This window comes from Eretmochelys imbricata, chromosome 6, assembly GCF_965152235.1.
Source record: "Eretmochelys imbricata isolate rEreImb1 chromosome 6, rEreImb1.hap1, whole genome shotgun sequence".
Taxonomy (NCBI): Eukaryota; Metazoa; Chordata; order Testudines; family Cheloniidae; genus Eretmochelys; species Eretmochelys imbricata.
In genome coordinates, this window is record NC_135577.1 from 111,469,478 (window position 1) to 111,488,659 (window position 19,182).

Genomic DNA, 19,182 nt, shown 5'->3' on the forward strand with positions numbered 1-19,182 from the left:
CATAATTATACATAGAATCATAGCATTAGAAGGGACTATGAGGACTATCCTGCCACGAAGGTGAGTTTGTGGTGTCTAAACCATGCAAGACAGATGGCTATCCAGCCTTCTTTTGAAAGCCTCTGAAAGAGCTTCCACAACCTCTGTAGGCAATCTGGTCATTGTCCTATTGTTAGGATGTTTTTCCTGAGATTTAGTCTACATCTGTTTGTAACACTGGAGAAACTCAAACTGTAGCAAGCCTCACATGGTTCTACATATCATCAGTTTAATAAAAATTAAAGCCTCACTCCTGCTCCCACTGAAGATAAACTTTGCTGTTCACTTCAATGGAAGAATAATCAGGTCTGTGATTTATGCAGTTCAGGTTTATTTAATCCTTGGATATAAACAAACTGGGTTGAAACTGTCAATTTAACAATCTAATTTTACCTTCCTTATTTAAATGTTTCCAAATTTGATTCAGGTAAATATGGAAATAGTGAGACACTTGGTTGCAATATATTTTAAATTCTTAAACTGATTTTTAAACATACAGTGGAGACAGAGTATTACCAAATGCTCTGAGCCAGTCACCTTCTGGGTTGCATGCAGATCACTAACCAAATTAGAAAAGACAAAGTTGTTACTGTCTGACAGCTGTTCACTGCTCTATGTAAAATGTGCTGGTCTGTGGATAGCTGTCTTTATCATGACTAACATTGATTGGCACCCTTGGCACAGAAACAAAGCACTGAATGGAAACCAACTTTCTGCCCAATTTCTGTAATAAGGGTCAAAAAGTACTTTGTTTAGAAGAAACTCCTCTTTCCCCAAGTTTAGAAACTTTCATGGCTGCCACCCAAGTCATAAATTCTTTTGCTAAACAGACTTCATTTCTCAGTTCTGTTATTCCAGCACCCTTCACAAGTCTTGTAGGTAAGAAGTAGACTTGAAAATATGATCCTTTCCCTAAACATATTTTTGTGACCATGTTCTGTGAACACAACAATCACTTAAAATAAGGGTGTCAATCTGTCCTGTTTTCAAGCTGTAAGACTCATACTTGAACAAAATTTTGATCATCATTTTGCTGCAATGTAACTGGAATAAACAGTTTAAATACTACATTGTTGGATCAAGCAATTGTAAAAACAGATGTCCAACAGAACTATTTAAATCTAATTAAAAAAATCCTATGGGGAGTATGAAAATGTATTGGTTTTCCATCCAAACATTGCAGCTTTGGGCTACTTGCCTGAGAATCTGAAAGTGAAATTGACTAGAAATCATAAAAGTGGATAGACGGTAGGTTTAAACTGACATTCAAAAAAGTAAACAGCATAAATACAGTCACTATTTAATTTGTCCTATATCCCTATTCCAAGTGCTCTGGTATTCAGAATATTCTACATTTGCATGCAGAGACTACTAGTCTTAAACCTGAAATACTGAATATAGTTTGAATGATGAAAGGAATTCTTCAGTGAAAGTGCAGTCACTTGAAAAGATCTACCTATTTAAGACCTTATTCAGCAAAACACTTATGAGCATAGTTAACTTGAAAAGACTGGAGCATGGGTAATCAACAAAGCACTCATCACTCTCTTACCATAGAAGGAACCCAGTCCTGCATGCCTCATTCAGAATGATCCCAGGAAATATGCCCTTTTGGACAAGCTTAAAATACAAAAAAAAAAAACAAAAAACCACCTGCCTTTTAACAACCACCCCCAAAGTTTTGTCAGACCAGCAATATTTGAATTCTGTAGGTAGACTGGCAATTCTAAAGTCAGATCATGTATCTTCTGGGTGTATATGTTCAGCCTCTAGTGTGGATAATTGGTATGCAATACAGCAAAGCAAGGCCTAAAACTGCACAATAAAAACAGTGACTATCCTAATTGTTTGGAAGATTTTGTATTTTGCATAAGTCAGGTGATGGAAATATTTTAAAAATGTTTATATAGTGTACTGATCAGAACAAGACATTCCTAAAATTTTAGGAAACACAAAATCCTGAAATTTTTAAGCAGGAGAAAATACAGGCATCGTTCCATATTGAACACAAGTCATTTTTTGCACTAAAGCAAACTGAATGCTGGGTGAGAGGAAATTAATATTATGGCCTGGCAAGGTTACTCTATAAAATGTCATTGTAGGGTTCCATGTTTCTCAGTTAATTCCAAATTTGCTTATTTTACAAATGAAGATTTTTCTAACTCCTAGCCTGACAAACTCAAGCTGGGTTTCCCTAAATGTTAGCACCCTTCATAAAGGTTCTGCAGGCCCAAGTATGCCCTCATTAACTTTATGCAATCCCCAGGGCTTTCAAGGTTTACAGTGACATAATGGATTCTAATTGGAATTTAGTAAATAGTTCTGTTGATGCTCTAGAAATAGAATCCAGCTCCCATTGTTGGCTCTATTGGTTTGGGGGGGGGGTCTAAAAAGAGGTAAAAGCATATTGTAGTATATGACAATACACAAAATAAAAATCGCATTTTTTACATATATTCAAATCTGAAGAGACTACACTTAAATTTTCACACTTGGAAATATGTCACTTATGATAACTAGTATTCATGCTAAAGCTAGTGATTGCCACTCTGCCACATTGACGAAAATGAGAATTTTGTATCTGAACAAAATTAACAAGGTTAGACTTTTATATAGGTGGGTCCTTTTTAAAAAAGGAGCTGCATATTAAATTGTCAGAAGTAAAACTAACGGCTTGCACAACTCTCTGTATGTTAATACAAAATTCCAGGTAGACCAATGAAGGCAACTACCGTGCATCTGAAATTAAATAAAACTGTTTAAAGATTAACTAACAAATCAATGTAGTATGAGTTTTATTAGTGCTGTAGATAACTCAGGTAGCTAATTGGTTGGCTTCCTCAGCTGAAACTTCTGATATTTGTAAAGCACTGTATCTATTTCGTAACCAGGCCTTTGGGATGTGTGTTACTTAAGCAGCTATTTTTCAGCAGCCTACTTGTTCTGGTGGTTCATCAGGTAGGAGTTGTATATTTCATTTGCTCTGTCCAATAGAGTTAAGGATCATATGGGAATATCCTCTTCACTTACATGCCCACTTAACACCGAAATAATGGTGTCACAGGCAATGATGTTTTTCATTGTTAACTACTAGTAAGCTGACAGTACAAGTTTGAAACACTTTCTAAAATCTGATGTGATAAAATTAAGTTTTCCAGGTGACATACTTTAGAGAGTGATTTTCTTAAGTTAGTCGTCTTGGAAGTCGTCCGCCTCTAGTTTGGCTTTTTCAGATAGTTTCCTTGAATAATGTTTAGGGCAGTGGTTTTTCATCCTGTGGTCTGTGGACCCCTGGGGGTCTGCAGACTACGTTTAAGAATCCCAAAGGGATCTGCACTTCCAGTTGAAATTTTTTAGGAGTCCACAATTGAAAAAAGGTTGAAAGCCACTGCTGTAGGGTGTCCTAACAAGTTAGTCTGTTTCAAATGCACAACTTAAGTAACAAAACCCTACTATGAGATAGTCATGAAAGCAGTTTGGTTTTTGGCATACTTCTCATTTGTAATAATACTTAGCTGTGAGGTATAATAGTAAAACCTCATACAGATAATTTTCTGTAAAATTCCATGTTTTCTTTTGGAATTGGAGTGTTACATGAAAGTAGGTGGTTTACTTGAATTATTTAGGATCAACTTGAGGAAAAAACAGTGTTTAGGAAAGCTTTAGGAAACAATCAGATTAAATTAACTACCGCTGACACTAGTAGATTGCTGCTGATGTGAACTCTAATCTACAGGATGAGCTTGAAAGAGTAGGACAGATGTAAGACTTTTAGAACCTAGAGAGAGTGTGCTGTTCATGTCAAATGGTAATCAACTTCATTTTTCAATTTGATCTTCTAATGAGCAGCCTGTAGTGAAATTTTGCAGCAGATCAAATGTTCTGGGGATTTGTATCCATCACTCTACAGAACAACACTGTCCACTGTATTCATCAAACAAGATAAGCTCATCAACTTTTAGAATATTAATACTCCTGTAGGGTTGGCCTGTTGCTACTTTAGTTTTTAGATATGCTTCATTTCCTTGCTTCAAACATACCTAAAGCCTTGTATCTTTAATGGAGAACACAAGTGCCTCTGCCACTTCTGCATTCTTTCAATCTGACTTGAATGCCTGACAGGAAGGTCACCGAGCTCCTACAGTGTAGTATCTTGCAATTCAAAAATCATTTTGTGCTTTTTTTTGCTCCTGCTCCCTCACAACATTGAAGATTTGCCAGGAGGCAAGCTTTCCGAAAAAGGGAGCTCAGAAATACAAATGTAACCGCTTCCATCCCCCAAAAGCCATCTTCTGGACCTCTGTCCCAAATTTCTAGAGATAAGGAATAGTAGGTTACTGTTGCACCATAGATATGGGTCTCTAGCTTCCATTTCCTCAATACCAATATTGTAGCCATGTAAATACATAGCACAAGTACTCATCCATATAGCATTCACCTATTCTTGTTCAAACTCCCTAAATTACCGGTATTTTCTACTTACACATCACTATCATCCTAAATCACTTCAAACCCTTTCTTCTTTTCCCAGTTTTCCAGTTCATTAGGTTTTCATGTTTGTGAAAGATGAATGATACCCCAGGAGCTGTAAGTCCACTATCCAAGCCAGTGGTATAGGGTGGTTGGCAGCACTGCAAGCAACCCCACAGATTCCCACTACTGGGCCTTGTCCCTATGCTACAGGAAATTTCTGCAGGGCTGCGAAAGTATTTACTCCAGGCTCTGACCTTTAAGACAGAGACACCTGTTGAATAAGAACTGGAGTAAGAAACACATCTTACAGGCCAGCGAACAGCCATGAAATAATGATGTGGGTAGTGATCAGGTCAGATTTAAACTGGGGGCCAAACAGTGGGACTCCATGTTCTATGACCAGTACCCTTAGCCATACACCCTGCCATGCAATGAATTTGAGAGAACTTACCTGTGTCAGAACATTAGACTTTGAAAACTGGCTTTCCATGATGATATCTAGCTCTTACTTAGCATTTTCACCAGTAGATCTCAAAGAGCTTTACAAAGGAGGTATGTACTGTATCCCCACTTTAGAGATAGGGAAACTGATGCATAATAGGGTAAAGTGAGTTGTTCAAGATCACCTACTAGACCAGCAGTACAGCTGGGAACAGAACCCAGCTCTCCTGAGTCCTAGTGCAGTACTCTATGCACTAGGCCACACAATCTTAGAAGACATAGCAGTGATTCATTTAAAAAAATAAAAACATACTAACTTCTATTCTCACATCTACATGGTTAGTAGAGAATGACATGTTGAGATTTTAATGAAAAATAAAATTAGTCTCAGCATCTTATTTACAAAGCAAGACTTGTTGATTTTATAACAGCCTAACTTTCAAATACCAAACAACTTGTGAAAAAAATTCTGGAGGTTACGGTAAACTCCAGCACTATTTTAGCTGTATGTAGACTGACTTTCTTAGGCCAGGTCTACCCTACAAACTTACATCAGTATAACTATGTTGCTCAGGGATGTGAAAAATCCACACTCAAGTGACGTAGTTCTACTGAGCTAACTGCTGGCGTAGACAGTGCTATGTTGAGGGAGAGCTTCTCCTGTTGACATAGCTACCGCCTCTTGCAGAGGTGGATTAACTATGCTGATAGGAGAAGCTCTCCTGTCAGCATAGTAGCATCTTCATTAAAGTGCTACCACGACATAGTTGCAGACAAGCCCTGAGTCTGACTGGATTTAATTTATCTTCACATTTGATGTCCTTTTATGAAAAAGCTGGGTTTAGTTTGGCTTATGTTTTTTTCTAATAAAAAAGTGACCAGCCATCTAGCACTAACAATGCCATTCTACTTCCTATAAGCAATAAGGTAAAGATTTAGGGTGACTAGCACACTCCTTACCACCAAACACAACTTACCTAGGAAGTAGTTACCTACATATATGTACACATAAAACAATGTATACATTAACAAAGGAAGCCTGTAAGGTCCATGCATTTCCTGGGCATTATCAGGGCATTAAAACTGCATCGTCACTGTGAGGCCTACAGGCAACACCTAGATGAGAAGCCTGCTGCCCCTGACACATGAGCTGTTGGGATTTCTACTGGGGTGCTGTTCCTGGATCTTGACTAATGGCTCCATTGTTTGTATTGAACTTTGGCTAGTTGATGTCTGATAAAACATGGAGAAAAGAGGTCTTCACTAGTCTACGTCTCTCCAGGGACTACTCTACACCACAAAGGCTATAGCGTATGGTGTAGCTATCCTTGCAAAGCCCCCTACTGGAGATGCAGTGCCTACTCAGCAAAAGGGATTCTTTTGGCAGTATAGTTAAACTGCCTGCCCCAAACAACATGAGGAGTCCTTTTGCCAGTATAGCTTTTGTCAGTATAAGATGTGTCTACGGGGGAAGGGGAGGGAGAGGAAAGGGGGTGGCTTAACTATATTGATTAGGGGGTGGGATTCTCCCCACCACCCACTCTCCGACCTGACATAACTATGCTGACAAAACTTTCTAGTGTAGACTGAGTCTGGGGTGTTCTCCCATCAACTCCAATGAATGCCTCAGCAGCACCAACATGCAGTGACTTCAGTTTAACTGCTGTCCACTAAGTTCTGACTAGCAGCTGTAAAACTGAGTGGGCTCTTAATGATTTCACTCTGCTGCAGCCTAGAGAAGCTCTGAAGAGCGGCAGAGGCACTGGAGCTGTTTTTCAAACAGGAAGAGATGTCCATTAACTTTCCAGATGTGAACAGAGTAACTTTTACAACCATAAAGGATAGAATCTTTTTTAAATGCACAGCTCATTGTACAGAAGTACCTCCATATATATATATCAGGAAAAGTTTCCCACTTAGGAATAGCCAGAACTTGAAAAATCCAGTCCCAACACAGCTATAATATCTTCCATAGTTGAACTCCATTTGGTTCTAAAATTGTAAAGCTACTTTGTAACAGAGCTAATGCTAAACTGAGAATTTGCCTTCTTACTAGGATATTATGAAAGTTTTAAAAATCAAACACACTGAACTCTTAGTCATTACCTTAAATGGTATCTCTCTGCTACAATGACCAAAATGTTATTTCTGAATTTTGTTGGCTTCTACAGCACAAAAGCTAAGAACCTTATTAAATTAGTGCCTATAATTTGTGAAATGTGAAAAAATGGTCTAAATCCATATGCTGTTTCTTTACTGCTATTTCAACCAACTAATCGCAAAAGCGATTTGATTAATACAAAAGCATGGTTTAAGAAAGAAAAGGACACAAATGATAAAGATAGATTTGCTTATGAATCAGATATGTAACTGTACAGCTATCCTTTGCATATACAAATGTCAAAAGAAATTAAAACTGTTTAATTTTACTAAAATCAGGTGTTTCTCAAATTATATCATAATCCATAAAATATTAACAGACTTGAGCTTTGAAATTATCAACCTAATACAGGAGGTAATTTTCCAACATTGTCTACGCAACTAACATTTTCATCTGTTAAAAAAGGTACAAAATGAACAGATCAAGTTTAACAAGTTTTAAATATCATCATAAACTATTTTGTATATAAAACTTAATTACAAAATGGCATTCCTAGCACTCAAACTAAAACATCCTAAATTATCCATTTTTGTTTAAAAAAAATATTAAAAAGCTAATTTGTTTAAAAGGGTTCAAGTATAAAGTGCATTTTGAGCTGCCAAAATGGTGCTTAGATAAATATTGATACTGTTCAGAAATAAAGTGCTAATAGTCTTGTAGTGTTTTCCTGCAGCATTTCAGGGAAACAAAAGATAAGGCACTATTGCTTTTGGTGTACCTTTGACAATAATATAGAAAGCATGGGTGAATCTGTTTCGCTGCATACTCATGCTTTTTCTTACATTCCAAATATTTGACAAGATGGTCAATATCCTCCACCTCTTCTTTCTATTGTGGGTAAATGGTATTGTTTCACAGAAGACTTAAGTTCCTTCTGTTTTTCAGACTGTTGAAAAAATGATAGAAGTTTGAAATATAGTCTGTAATACATTTATATTTATCTTCTGTGTATAACTGAATAAGCAAGTTAAAGTTTGCTACCTTTTGATTTGTCCCAATATATTTAATAGGTTGTAACACAGGGACTTCACCATTTGTTGCAGGTGTGGTAAAAACTGAATGAAATGTATGATTAGGATAAGAAGTCAACTTGGTTACTCCAGAAACATTCAGTTTTGGCAATTCTATTGCATAGGAAGGTTCATGATGTCTTATTGGATTCTCTTGGGTTTTCCTAAGAGAGTGCTTTTAAAATAAAGTTACAAGTTTCAATCTGCTGACAGTGACATTTTTCTTAAACAGGATAAAATAAAAAACAGAACTTTAATCCCCTCCCAAAACCAACCCACCAAAGATCCATTTCAGTTGAATTCTTAAACATACATCCCTTAATGATGATTACTTATAAAGACCTGCACATTTTCTTTTTGTGGTTTTCCCCAAGCATCTGTGTACAAACCCTATTTCAACCAATTCCCAACAGTTGAATTAGTGGAACAAATGGCCGCTAATGGGAAAAAGGACTCATACTTTAAAGATGACCTATAGAAGAAAACTGTGCTTGTGACTTTTTCTGTTGCTAATTTATGATGTGTGTTTAACCAAAAAAGGCCGAGTGTATGTCAACTACAGAGACTTGTGGGAGAGCTCTGAGAAGCTTGAAAGCTTCTGTGTTCCACCAACAAAAGTTGGTCCAATGAAAAGTATTAACTCACCTATCTTGTCTCTGTCAACAACAAAAAAAATCTATCTTAAATTAGGAAGGTCAAGTCCTGTTTTGCTGCAGGTCTCAGTTGGAGGACCCAGAGATGCGTATTAGGAACGTGGCCTTTGGATGAAGGGATGGAGAAGTGGAATCATTTTGGAGTTAGTTTAGATAAGTATAAACAAAATAAAAGTTTAACAGTCTACATATAAATCTCTTCTCTCAGCGAGGCTTCATATCCTTGGCATCTAATGTTACCTTAGTTCTCCAGTTATCTATAGTCTTCCAGGAAAAACAGGATAGACAAGACCAAAATTTCCAGTGTACATGAATAGAAATTAAAAAAATTCTTGGTCCTTTATAATGCATACAGAAGGCAAAAAGGCACAAAGCTATCAGCAAGACTTACTACCACTATCTAATTAAGGGACTATGGCAAACCTTTAGGCCCTGACCCCTGCCTTTCAATAGCATTTTGCCCAGGTGCGGAGGTCTATGCCAGCAGATTCCTATATAGGACTGGAGCCTTAGTTTACCTCAGGAATAAAACCATGCAGTCACCATTAAGTGACTTTTGTTTATGTATCTAAACTAGACCTATCTGATTATATGTATCTAATGTATATTTGTTTATGTATCTAAACTAGACATTACAAATGACTTTATTTAAATAGGCTGCATGTTCTCCAGTTTGATTTAAATATTACCTGCCTATTACCATCCTTTGAAATACACCACAAGTTGATAGATTCTTGTCCCACTATGTTTTCTGCTAATCTCATTTTTCTGTGCATGGTTACAGCTTGCTTCTCTGCTATTCTGAAAAGAGTGAACAAAAAGTCAAATACCACCCCTTCAGATGAAATCTGGAGTCCAGTAGGATAGTAAAGACAAACTGCCATATGAATTTTACTTCTCAGTTGTTTTAATGCAGTAAATAAAGAAAACTGCTGGTATGTTTATTTGCAAGGCGATTGTAACCTAATAAATTCAGGATTTACTTTAGACCAAGTTCTTTTCTCCACAGTCTATTGTGCATTTCGGGATCTAACTTTAAAATCCTGTATTGAAAGTGTAAAACTTACCTCAGCTCTCGGAAATAAGGATGCTGTAGTGCTTGGTGGGCACCAGTTCTCTGATCAGGATCGTATTCTATCATCGCATACATAAGGGAGAGGCTCTTGGGGGAGATATTAGGCACAAGTGGAGATAGTCCTGTCCCTTTTTTAAAGGGGAAATCAAAACTCATAGCTCTTGACCTGTGTTAAACCCAGTAATAGAGCAAACACTTAACATTCATGTAAACTGCCTCCAAATATTAAACTTACTAAAAAAATACCTAAAAGGTCAATCTAATCTGACTAGGGACAGTAATTAATTACTACATTTTTGAAAAGGGAAGTAATTAAAGAAGCACTCAAATGTCAGAATTTCCTTCCTTACAAAATTATCACTGACATGCTAGATGGTGCAGAGGTAAACTGCCAGGTGAGACCTAGAACACAGTTTTGATTCTCTCTCATCTGCCTGGGAACATCACAAAGGAACTGCCTCTGGATAGGGAGAGAACCCCTATCCGGCAACTGGCATGAAGCAGCATTACATTTGTGGAGGAGGAAAGTCCCCTTGACCACAAAGTTTGTGCAGCAATGGTTCAGCTGGTATAGGCTGCAGGACACAAATCCCTGATGTGGGTAAGAAAAAACTGCTCAAGTTCCCTCTCCCCTCAACTTGAAATCTTGTGTGATCAGAAAATTGCATTTAGGAATTACACTTAAGACAGACTTAGGTATTTACATATTAATTAATGACTATATTTAGATTTAAAGCGTTCACAATAAAAGAATGATTGTGGAAACTGCTAGATTATATAGCAGATTTCACTTATTTAGATTAATAAATATGGGAGTGTACTACATACTTACTGTTTGAACTTATTAAGAGTTTTCTTAGCAGGGGTGCCTAGAATATCATGGATTTTTGATATTTGGTCTAATTCATTAGATCCAGGAAAGAGAGGGTGGAAACTGAAAGATAAGAAATAAAATTGGCAATACTAAAAGCGATTTAAACTAGTTCTCATGGAATGACTGCCACTGTGTGGTGTGCTCTGAAAACTGACAGACTGTTTTCAGACTGGTTTCAGAGTAGCAGCCATGTTAGTCTGTATTCGCAAAAAGAAAAGGAGTACTTGTGGCACCTTAGAGACTAACAAATTTATTTGAGCATAAGCTTTCGTGAGCTACAGCTCGTAGTGAGCTGTAGCTCACGAAAGCTTATGCTCAAATAAATTTGTTAGTCTCTAAGGTGCCATAAGTACTCCTTTTGTTTTCAGACTGCATTTCATATTGGTCAGCAATAGGAGAACAATGTGTTCGCTTATTGCCCACGCTTCTGGTGGGATTGGGCAAATCAGTTCAGGCAAAAGAACAGTCTCTAACCACTGACCTGCCCCCATACCCACAATCTGCCAAGGAATGTCTAAACTCTGTTGTAAACATTCACCTGGAGTATACTTACTTGCAGAGCTTTAAAGCTCAGCTGGTTTTTATGGGGATGAAAGTGTGGCATTTTGTAAGAGTACTGTAGAGTTAGTTCATTTGGAGTCAGTTTTATTTTGTGGGAGAAAGGACACATTTGGGTTTTTTGCGTGTCAACTGGCCTCTGCCCAACATAAAATTAGTTATTTCTACTAGTCAGCAAGCAGCCAAAGCAGAAGGGCTGCCAGTTCATGTGGCGGGAGCAATAGCAGCTGTATGTCCTTGTTGAAGGAAGAGAGAGAAGCAAAAAGGCTGCCACTGCTGGTTGCATACCAAACGAGGTGGCAGAGGAGGAGGACAGAGCAGAATTGTTGCCATTGCTAGGGCACACAGGCCAAGTGGAGGAGAAGGAAGAGGAGGAGTGCAACACAGAACAGCTGCCTTTTCCAGAGCACAAGGATGTTCAGGAAATATTCACTGGCTTTTTAAACCATTTTAATGAATTATAATAATAATAAGAAAAGGAGTACTTGTGGCACCTTAGAGACTAACGAATTTATTTGAGCATGAGCTTTCGTGAGCTACAGCTCGCTTCATCAGATGCATCAGTGAGCTGTAGCTCACGAAAGCTCATGCTCAAATAAATTCGTTAGTCTCTAAGGTGCCACAAGTACTCCTTTTCTTTTTGCGAATACAGACTAACACGGCTGTTACTCTGAAACCTATAATAATAATGGAAATTACAGAGACTCTCCCCAGTTCTATAATTTCTTGCACACTTGCATCTCTCAACCAGCTGAACAAATTTTATTACAGCTTCCGCAAAACTCACTTTTGCATAGAGTCAAACTGTAAGGTCTGTTTTTTTCACAAAACAGAGCCTGTAGAAAATGTGGTTTAACAAACTTTTACAAATTAAACTGCAGAGTTGACTCCCATGTGACTGATTTCCTCTGCTGTTGCAAAAGAGTAAATCAGCAGAGGAGGCAAAAATATTAACATCTCAAATGTACTATCAAAACTGAGGACGGCTATGCTCATGACAACAAGGGTATGTTTACACTGCCATTGAAGGTGTGACTGTAGCACAAGAAGGCATACACCTGCTAGCTTTAATTTATCTAGCACTGGTAATAATAGTGGTGAAGACATGGCAGCATAGGCCAGCAGCCAGAGTACAAGCTGCCTGGAGAGCCTGCTATGTACCTGCGTTGTTAGCCCATGCCGCCATGTCTACTCTACTGTTGTTACACCACACGGGCTAGATAGATTAAAAATAGCATTGGTAGGCTACAATTATATCTCACTTGCACTGTCAGCATAGAATCGTAGAAATGTAGGGCTGGAAGGGACCTTGAAAGGTCATCAAGTCCATCCCCCTGTGCTGAGACAGGACCAAGTAAGCCAAGACCATCCCTGACTGGTGTTTGTTTAACCTGCCCTTGTACACCTCCAGTGATGGGAATTCCACAACCTCCATTGGAAACCTATTCCAGAACTTAATTACTCAAATAGTTAGAAAGTTATTCCTAATATTTAACCCTAATCTCTCTTGCTGCAAATTAAACCGGTTACTTCTTGTCCTACCCTCAGTGGACACCAAAAACAACGGATCCCCATCCTTTTTATAACAGCCCTCAACATAGTTGAAGACTGGTATCAGATGTTTCTCCCCTGACCCTCACCCCCAACAGTATTGTTTCTCAAGACTAAACATGCCCAGTTTTTTTAACCTTTCCTCATCAGACAGGTTTTCTAAACCTTTTATCATTTTTGTTGCTCTCCTGTGGGCTCTCTCCAATTTGTCCACATCTCTCCTAAAGCGTGGTGCCCAGAACTGGACAAAGTACTCCCGCTGAGGGCTCACTAGTGCTGAGTAGAGAGAGACAGTTACCTCCCATGTCTGACATATGACACTGCAGAATGATAATAGCTTTTTTCACAATTGTATCACATTGTTGATCCAGTATACCCCACAGATCCTTTTCATCAGTACTACCACCTAACCAATTATTCCCCATTTTGTATTTGTGCATTTGATTCTTCCTTCCTAAATGTAGTACTTTGCACTTATATTGAATTTTATCTTGTTGATTTCAGACAATTCTCCATTTTGTCAAGGTCATTTTGAATTCTAATCCTATACTCCAAAAGACTTGCAACCCCTTCCAATTTAGTGTCATCTGCAGATTTTATAAGTATACTCTCCACTCCATTATCCAAGTCATTAATGAAACTATTGAATAGTACCAGACTCAGGACTGACCACTGCGGGCAACCCCTGGGAGCATACCCCCAGTGAGCCATGCAGGACTCAGTGAGGAAAGGAAGAAAAAACAATCACTATTTCCCAAACTAAGAAATATTCAATCATGAAAAAATATTACAAACAATAAAACACGTAGGGGGAATTAACTACATAAAGGCATGTGACAGTCTTACTTTCTGTTAAGCATCCAGCTACTTTATTGTTAATCTGCTATTATATGTGTTTGGTGACAGACAAGGAAGGATCTGTGCCTAATGTAACTTCCAGACTAGAGGCATGAAAGAGTTCCAGAAAACCATGGTAAATAACATTTATGCCTTCAACATAATATTACTCATGCCACGTGCTGATTACATAATAAATTGATTCTCAACTTGGAGTTTCTTTGACACTGAATAAACCAGACTCTGAATTTCTTTCTACTTAGCACTGTACCTTGTGATTTCATAGAAAACGCAGCCAGAGCTCCACATGTCCATTTTGTAGCTATAGTAGCCATCTGTGAGCAAGCACTCAGGTGCTCGGTACCAGCGTGTAGAGATATATTCTGTATATGGCTGCTTGGAATATACACTCCTACAAGATCCAAAGTCTCCTAACTTCAGGGTATCCTGCTGCAAAAAAACCACAAACAAACAAACAAACAAACAAACCAACCAACCTTATGTTGTCCAATAAATTAGAAAACGGTCAAATATTGAAGCAAAGGCAGGAAGACTTCTGAAATACCTGAACCAGCCATTATAAATCTAATTATAGTTTGCTTTTGGTACTAACTTTTAGGTTTTTTTGTTTTTGTTTTGTTTAAGAGAAAAAAGGTGATTTGGAATGTCAAATTGCATGTCTGCGTTTAAATGTTACTAAAGCCTATTCCAGTGACACTCCAGCAGCCTATCAATGAAGCATATCTCAGCTATGGTAAATGTTTCATTATGGTAACAAATTGTAAAACTGTCCTTTAAATTGTAAGTGCTTCTGAAATTTAAGGCCATTTATGTCCCATAATACACACTAATATCCTTCTGTACATTGTCACAAAAAATGTTAGAGATAACCATTAATAGTAAAATGTATTAGCTAGTCTTGAAGGGAACATTGCTAAAAGCGACATATTTAGATGAGGTTATTTTCTTGGTGTCCTCATTTTAGTAGTCACATGATAGATATTTTTCTGGCTTTTCTTTGTATTAGTTCCTCTTCGTCCTCCTGGTTTCATTTTGGGACACACTAAGGACTTTGAAACAGTAAAATCTATCCCATAAAAATAAATGAGCTGAATTCTGGCAACAAAACTACTAAACAACTCTGGAAAATAGGCCTTCTGCCAGCATTTGATAGTTTTTAATACAGGAATCTTTCAAAAACAAAATCAACGTAAGGTCTCCTTGTGCAGTTGTGTGAACAACTTCTGCCGACCATAGGAGTTAAACATGGAAAGGGGGGCTGCAGGACTGAGTCCCAACACTTGTTTCAAAAATAGCACAGAACGGAAAAAGTCATTAATACATGAAAAAGTGAGTTTGTTTGCTTTCAGACTTAGCTCAGATGTAAGATTTGCAGCTATAGAACAAGAGAATCCATTTATGCTTTTATCCAATAGCAAAAGAAAACATTTGTTCATTCACCATTCAAGGAAGAGAGGGCACAAGACTAAAGTTACATACCAAAGAGTCAACTCTCTCTAACTATGAAAATTATACCTCATACTTACAAAGATATACATTTCTCTGTTTATTCTGAGAAGCTAGTATATGTACTTGCACTTTCAGTTAAATGATATCATCTCACAAGACTACTTACCTTTATTAATATATTTTCTGGTTTCACATCTCTATGAAATATTCCATTTCTGCACCAATATAAAAATACCAAAAAGAACAACTCAATGAAAGTATGAGCATATTCACTATGTTTCTAATTATTTGAAGGCAATATTTAATTATAAGCGTATGGCATACTTCTTGAAAGGTTACTGCTGAATTTAGTCTTACCTGTGCATGTGATCAAGGGACTTGCACAACTGGTACATGTAGTTCATTATTTTTTTTTCAGGTAATGGCTTTCTCCTCCCTAGAACGTGGAACAGTCAAATGAAATTTCAAGTTGCACAAATGCTTTATATCAGTGAGTAAGTATACAATAGAAGTAACATCCACTTTTCACCTTCTGATACAGAATCCATATTCCCCTCTTCATGAATAAGAAGAATTTGATTAACATTTTTACACCTGTCGTACAAAACCACCACCATTGCAATCAGCATTTCATTTAAACTAGGACATAAGGTGAAAACAGCCAAATTTCAGAATACACCAGAATAGTCTGACAAGTACAGCTGTGAATCTGACTGCCTATAAATTGGCAGCATTGGTATTGCATGATTTTTCATAGTGCAGGGAGGGATTCTGCTCCAGACAAGTTGAGAGTATTATGAATGGTAACATCATATATCTATTCTCCCCCAATTGTATTATAGCAGAAGTATTCCATTCCAAACATATTGGTAGACCTCATTTCCTATGTAAGCACTAAAATAATGATGCATAAAGTTCAAGATTTAGAAGGGATTTATTCCTCTACAAGTGCACTGCCCAAAGTGTCTTATTCCTGTTTTGGTATGCAAATTACAGAACAACCTGTTTACTTCAGTGGGTGTTACTGACAAAGGTAAGACTGCTGACAAGCAAGACTACTCCATTTTTGTTTAGGGTCCTGAAGACATCTGATAATCACTCAGATTGTTTCCTTTACAGGCCTTCTTAAGGCTTTGAGCTATGCTGTAGTGCCTCTAAATAATATCATTAGTACAAAGAGAAAATTAGCAAATTCCTTAGAAAACTTAGTGACTCTGGTTAAACAAGTTTTAAATTACTTCAAAGTTAGACTATATTTAACAATTCATTAACTAAAACTAACTTTAGATTATAATGCTAGTTAACTATATAGCCAAACATGTTATTGCAACCTTTGGATTTTCTATTTGTACTCATTCTTTGCCAGGTAGAGCGGTTTGCCACGTAAAAATAAATGTTATACCTAAAAGAGTAAGACAATAAGAATTATTTTCTTTAATGGCATTTGTATGGTCCCCATTACTACAGTATCTGAGCACTTACTCCCATTTGACAGATGATGAAACTGAAGCTTAGAGGTGAAATGCCTTTCCTAAGGTCTCAAAAGAAGTCTACAGCTGAGCCAGCTACAGAACCAAGATTTCTGGATTCTCGGTCCACTGTCTGAACCACAAGACGATTCATCCCCTTGTTAGCATAAGAGTCTGCTATAACACAGGTTTGTTTAAGACTAACCTGCAATATTTGTTTTTTCAGAATTCTGCAGAGGATTTAAAAAAAAAATAAAAATCAGATTGGGTCCTTTTTTGCTTCTTTGATGTATATAAAGGCCTGAAAACTTTCCCTTATTTGTTTTCTGCCTTTTTTTTTTTTTTTTTTTTTTACCATTAAGTATCAGGAATGTCAAATCTGGTCTTCCTTGATTTTGCTAGAGGACCTATTTTATCTCTGACCATGTATATTGTGAGCACTCACACCTTATTTGAAAGGGCTGGGGTGTGAAATCTTTGACATATTTAAAATTCCAAAATGTTAATTACTGAAGGTAATATGTATTAATAAAAAAAATTGTAAACAGTATGACTAACTAAAGATTCCTTCCCCAATAAACTGCTTGCTTTCATTCTCTTGACCCTTGGTGTTTCTAGTTTGATAATTCTACCCTTAGCCCTGGTCTACATTATGAGTTTAGGTTGAATTTAGCAGCATTAGATCGATTTAACCCTGTACCCGTCCACACAATGAAGCCATTTTTGTTGACTTAATGCACTCTTAAAATCGATTTCTGTACTCCTCCCCAATGAGGGGATTAGCGCTGAAATTGACATCCCCAGGTTAAATTTGGGTTAGTGTGGATGCAATTCGAGGGTATTGGCCTCTGGGAGCTATCCCACAGTGATCCATTGTGACTGCTCTGGACAGCGCTCTGAACTGGGATGTACTGGCCAGGTAGACAGGAAAAGCCCCGTGAACTTTTGAATTTCATTTCCTGTTTGGCCAGTGTGGCAAGCTGATCAGCACAGGTGACCGTGCAGATCTCATCAGCAGAGGTGACCATGGAGTCCCACAATCGCAAAAGAGCTCCAGCATGGACCGAACGGAGGTACTGGATCTGATCGCTGTATGGAGAGACGAATCCGTGCTTTCAGAACTCCATTCCAAAAGATGAAATGCCAAAATATTTGAAAAAAATCTCCAAGGGCAGGAAGGACAGAGGCTATCACAAGGACCCACAACAGTATCATGTGAAACTTAAGGAGCTTAGGCAAGCCTACCAAAAAACCCAAGAGTCAAATGCCTGCTCAGGGTCAGAGCCCCAGACATGCCGCTTCTGTGATGAGCTGCATGCAATTCTAGGGGGTGCCCCTACCACTGCCCCACCCCTGTACGTTGACTCCTGCAAGGGGGGAGTCTCATGCAACAGTGATGAACATTTTGGGGACGAGGAAGATGATGAGAAGGGGGAGGCTGAAGATAGCACACACCAGGCAAGTGGAGAAACCGTTCTCCCCGACAGCCAGGAACTGTTTATCACCCTGGATCCAATACCCTCCCAACCCGGGCTCCCGGACCTTAAAAGTGGAGAAGGCAGCTCTGGTCAGTGTACCTTTGTAAATATAATGCGTGGTTTAAAAGCAAGTTTCAAAGCAAGCGTGTTTAGTGAATACCTTGCCCTGAAGACTTGGGATGCATTCCCGGCCAGTACAGCTACTGGAAAAGTCTGTTAATGTGTCTGGGGATGGGGCGGAAATCCTCCTGGGACATCTCAATGAAGCTGTCCTGGAGGTACTCCCAAAGCCTTTCCAAAAGGTTTCTGGGGAGGGCAGCCTTATTGCTTCCTCCACGGTAGGACACTTTACCATGGTAGGCCAGTACCACATAGTCTGGAATCATTGTATAAGAAAGCATGGCAGTGTGTGGTCCTGGTGTTTGCTGGCATTCAAGCAACATCCGTTCTTTATTTCTCTGTGTTATTCTCAGGAGAGTGATATCATTCATGGTCACCTGGTTGAAACAGGGGAATTTTATTCAGGGGACATTCAGAGGTGGCCGTTCCTGCTGGGCTGTTTGCCTGTGGCTGAAAAGAAATCATCCCCCCCGTTAGCCACACGGTGGAGGGAGGGGTGAAGCGATCATCCCAGAGAATTGGGTGAGTGTGTGTGTGTGGGGGGGGGGGGGTTAGTTGGGTTTGTGCTGCATGTTAACCCGAAAACATCAGCCCCTCCTTTTAAATGGCCAATGTGTCTTTTTCCATTTTAATCTCCCTTTTTTTCCTCCCACAGCTGCAAAAGTTTCAACACTGCTACTAGCATCTCTGTCCCAGAGGCTAGCGCAGATAAGAAAGCACAAAAAAATGCACTCACAATGAAATGTTCTCTGAGCTCATGCAGTCCAGCCAAACTGAAACAGCCAGCAGAATGCGTGGAGGCAGACAATGGCAGAGTCCAGGAAAGCACAAAATGAACATGAGGACAGATGGCTGGAGCAACAGGAGAGGTGACGGCAGCATGATAAAGGAGGCAGAATGCAATGCTGAGGCTACTGGAGGATCAAACTGATATGCTCCGGTGTATGGTTGAGGTGCAGGAAAGGCACAGACC

General features: G+C 38.5%; 2 protein-coding genes across 8 annotated transcripts in view; one reads left to right on the forward strand and one right to left on the reverse strand.

Moving 5' to 3' along the window:
• WDR20 (WD repeat domain 20) overlaps nucleotides 1-17,213 on the forward strand; it is a 72,270-nt gene extending 55,057 nt beyond the window's left edge. Inside the window, exons 4-5 of one of the 2 annotated variants that reach the window (XM_077819382.1) lie at nucleotides 15,561-15,636; nucleotides 16,638-17,213. In XM_077819382.1, coding sequence (XP_077675508.1) covers nucleotides 15,561-15,602 — 42 coding nt within the window. In that variant the 3' untranslated portion in view covers nucleotides 15,603-15,636; nucleotides 16,638-17,213. The remainder of the gene's footprint in view (nucleotides 1-15,560; nucleotides 15,637-16,637) is intronic. The other variant, XM_077819383.1, reaches the window with a different exon arrangement.
• Nucleotides 7,287-19,182, reverse strand: part of MOK (MOK protein kinase) — a 33,493-nt gene continuing 21,597 nt past the window's right edge. For 5 of the 6 annotated variants that reach the window (XM_077819390.1, XM_077819386.1, XM_077819388.1 and 2 more), the window contains 8 exons: nucleotides 15,500-15,578; nucleotides 15,309-15,357; nucleotides 13,944-14,122; nucleotides 10,685-10,786; nucleotides 9,845-10,018; nucleotides 9,467-9,578; nucleotides 8,096-8,299; nucleotides 7,287-8,000 (listed from right to left, as the gene is read on the reverse strand). In XM_077819390.1, the coding sequence (XP_077675516.1) occupies nucleotides 7,920-8,000; nucleotides 8,096-8,299; nucleotides 9,467-9,578; nucleotides 9,845-10,018; nucleotides 10,685-10,786; nucleotides 13,944-14,122; nucleotides 15,309-15,357; nucleotides 15,500-15,578 (980 nt within the window). In that variant the 3' untranslated portion in view covers nucleotides 7,287-7,919. The remainder of the gene's footprint in view (nucleotides 8,001-8,095; nucleotides 8,300-9,466; nucleotides 9,579-9,844; nucleotides 10,019-10,684; nucleotides 10,787-13,943; nucleotides 14,123-15,308; nucleotides 15,358-15,499; nucleotides 15,579-19,182) is intronic. The other variant, XM_077819391.1, reaches the window with a different exon arrangement.